This window comes from Aotus nancymaae, unplaced genomic scaffold (genome assembly GCF_030222135.1).
Source record: "Aotus nancymaae isolate 86718 unplaced genomic scaffold, 86718_ANA_hifiasm-v0.15.2.pri h1tg000102l, whole genome shotgun sequence".
Lineage (NCBI taxonomy): Eukaryota > Metazoa > Chordata > Mammalia > Primates > Aotidae > Aotus > Aotus nancymaae.
In genome coordinates, this window is record NW_026988517.1 from 36354 (window position 1) to 38400 (window position 2047).

Below are 2047 nucleotides of genomic sequence, written 5' to 3' on the forward strand. Positions count from 1 at the left end.
TATCTGTCCCTTTCTCTGACCCTAAGACATATGAAAACATTTCTGTAAATGTTTGGCACCCAAGAAACATGACGGTTGAGGATAATGCCACAAGTACACAGGAAAATCCAGTAACAAGACATGCAGGGTGAGGGCAAGGGGCACTGAGCTGCCTTAGCATCTCAAAACCAGGATAGTAACTTCCCATGCCTCTAGAGGGGTAGGAGAACGGATGAACAGAACTGATGACTTTACTGGCTCCTCAGCAGCATGTTACATTCAGATCGCAGATGTCTTGAGAGCCCCACTATATCCAAATAGTGAGTCTGGTCAGTCCTCTAGGAGAGCTTGGTGCAGTGACAGCTAGAGTTCCAACTGAGTCTGTTGCACCAAGAGTCCTTTTGAAGACGCTCAGCGAAGTGCTTATTTTCCTTTGAGAAGATGTACAGCACATCGATGGAAACGCCATGTCAAAGGATGCTCTCCACCCCAGTCAAATGATCCAACCGTACTATTATCTCAGTCCCCTCTGAGTTTCTTCCTACTGGCCACCCCCACTGTACAGAAATAGCGGAGAAGCATCAGGGTGAGTCATCAATGGTGGGCAACCAGAAGACCATGCTGGAACACGCACTGGCAAAAGTCATGAACTTGGGGTTGAACTGCAAACAGGTAATCGGGCCTATGTGTTCACCATCCAGCACAGCTACCTCCATACCACTCTCTCCGTTCCAGGCGTGGATCTTGCCATCCTCTGAACCAGTCATAACAAACTGAGAGTCTGGAGTGAATGAAGCCTCCAGTGTGACAGCTTTGCTGTTGGCATAACCCCCAAACGTGTGCAGCACCATTCCTTTGAATGCGTCGATGAGACACATGAAGCCGCCGTTGGTGGAAATGAGGATGAGTTTGCCATCGTTGCTAAATTTCAGTCCTGTCCAATCACAAGTTTTATCATACTGCATCTTAAAGGTAGTAAACGGCCCCTTATCAAAAGAGCGAAGGTCGTAAAGTCTGACCATCTCAGAGTTGATCCCTGCAGCCAAAACTAACCCTTCCGGATCGAAAGAACAAAGTGGCTTCCCCTTTAGATGGATGAGGCCCTGGCAGTTAGGAGCGCGGAGATCCCACAGGCGAATGGTCTTATCGAGAGACCCGGAAATGAAAATGTCATCCACAGGTGACACCGACAAGGCCACCACCTTTTTGCTATGTCCAGGAAAGTATCTGATGTATTTGTTGTCATGCAGGGACAAGTAACGAATAGTATCGTCTCTTTTGTTAGAGCTGTAAACAACCGTGTTTGCCTCATGAGCGTATCTGATGAGGTCCACGCCATATTTCTTACTGTACAGGGTTCTCTTCGGTTTGCCCTCCTGGCAGTCATAGAGAACGATGGAGTCGTCGTCGCTGCTCGAGACGATCGAATGGCCGTTGGGGCTGAAATCGAGGCAGTTAATCTTGTCCGAGTTTTCATGGAACACCTTGGCGACGCGAAAGCTCCGCAGCACGCTGTCAGTCAGCTTCATGGTGGCGGCTGAGGCGGGCAGGGGCGGCGCAGGGAAGGGGCGGGGCCGGCGGCGAGCGGGAGGGCTGCTGAGGGGCCCGCCGAGTGGCAGCGGCGCCGCGGGCCGGGCGGTTAGCGCGAAGGCAGCTAACAGTTGGGCGTGGGTCTTCTGACTGAACTGTGGAGGCTCGCCGACTGTTAGTCCTCACAGCCACCTCACGGGCAACCGGCGTGGCGTCGGCTCGTTGTGCCCGCCATCTTGGGGCGACAGACAAGCCGGAGGCTGGAACCTCAGTCAGCGCATGCTGGGGATGCGGAGACGCGGGGATGGGGTAATGACAGGTATTTTCATTAAATTTAAAACTCAGGGTTGGCAGGGAATTTTTTCCCTCATGGAAATTTCAGGATTTTTAATTTTTTACGATTTTCTGTTGAAATTCATCTCTCTGTCATGTTATTGCTGTTTTGAGGTAATGCATCTTATCTTGCTCATTCAGGTAGAATTTTCTTTGTTTTCTGAAGTCTTCCTAGGATATGTCTCTGTGTGAATTGAAAATTAGA

General features: G+C 50.3%; 1 protein-coding gene across 1 annotated transcript; it reads right to left on the bottom strand.

Annotated features, from left to right (window-relative positions):
- Window positions 1-560: 560 nt before the first annotated feature.
- LOC135272027 (WD repeat-containing protein 82-like) lies at window positions 561-1508 on the bottom strand. The gene has a single exon (XM_064370161.1). The coding sequence runs from the start codon at window positions 1506-1508 to the stop codon at window positions 561-563; it is 948 nt and encodes a 315-aa protein (XP_064226231.1).
- Window positions 1509-2047: the final 539 nt, after the last annotated feature.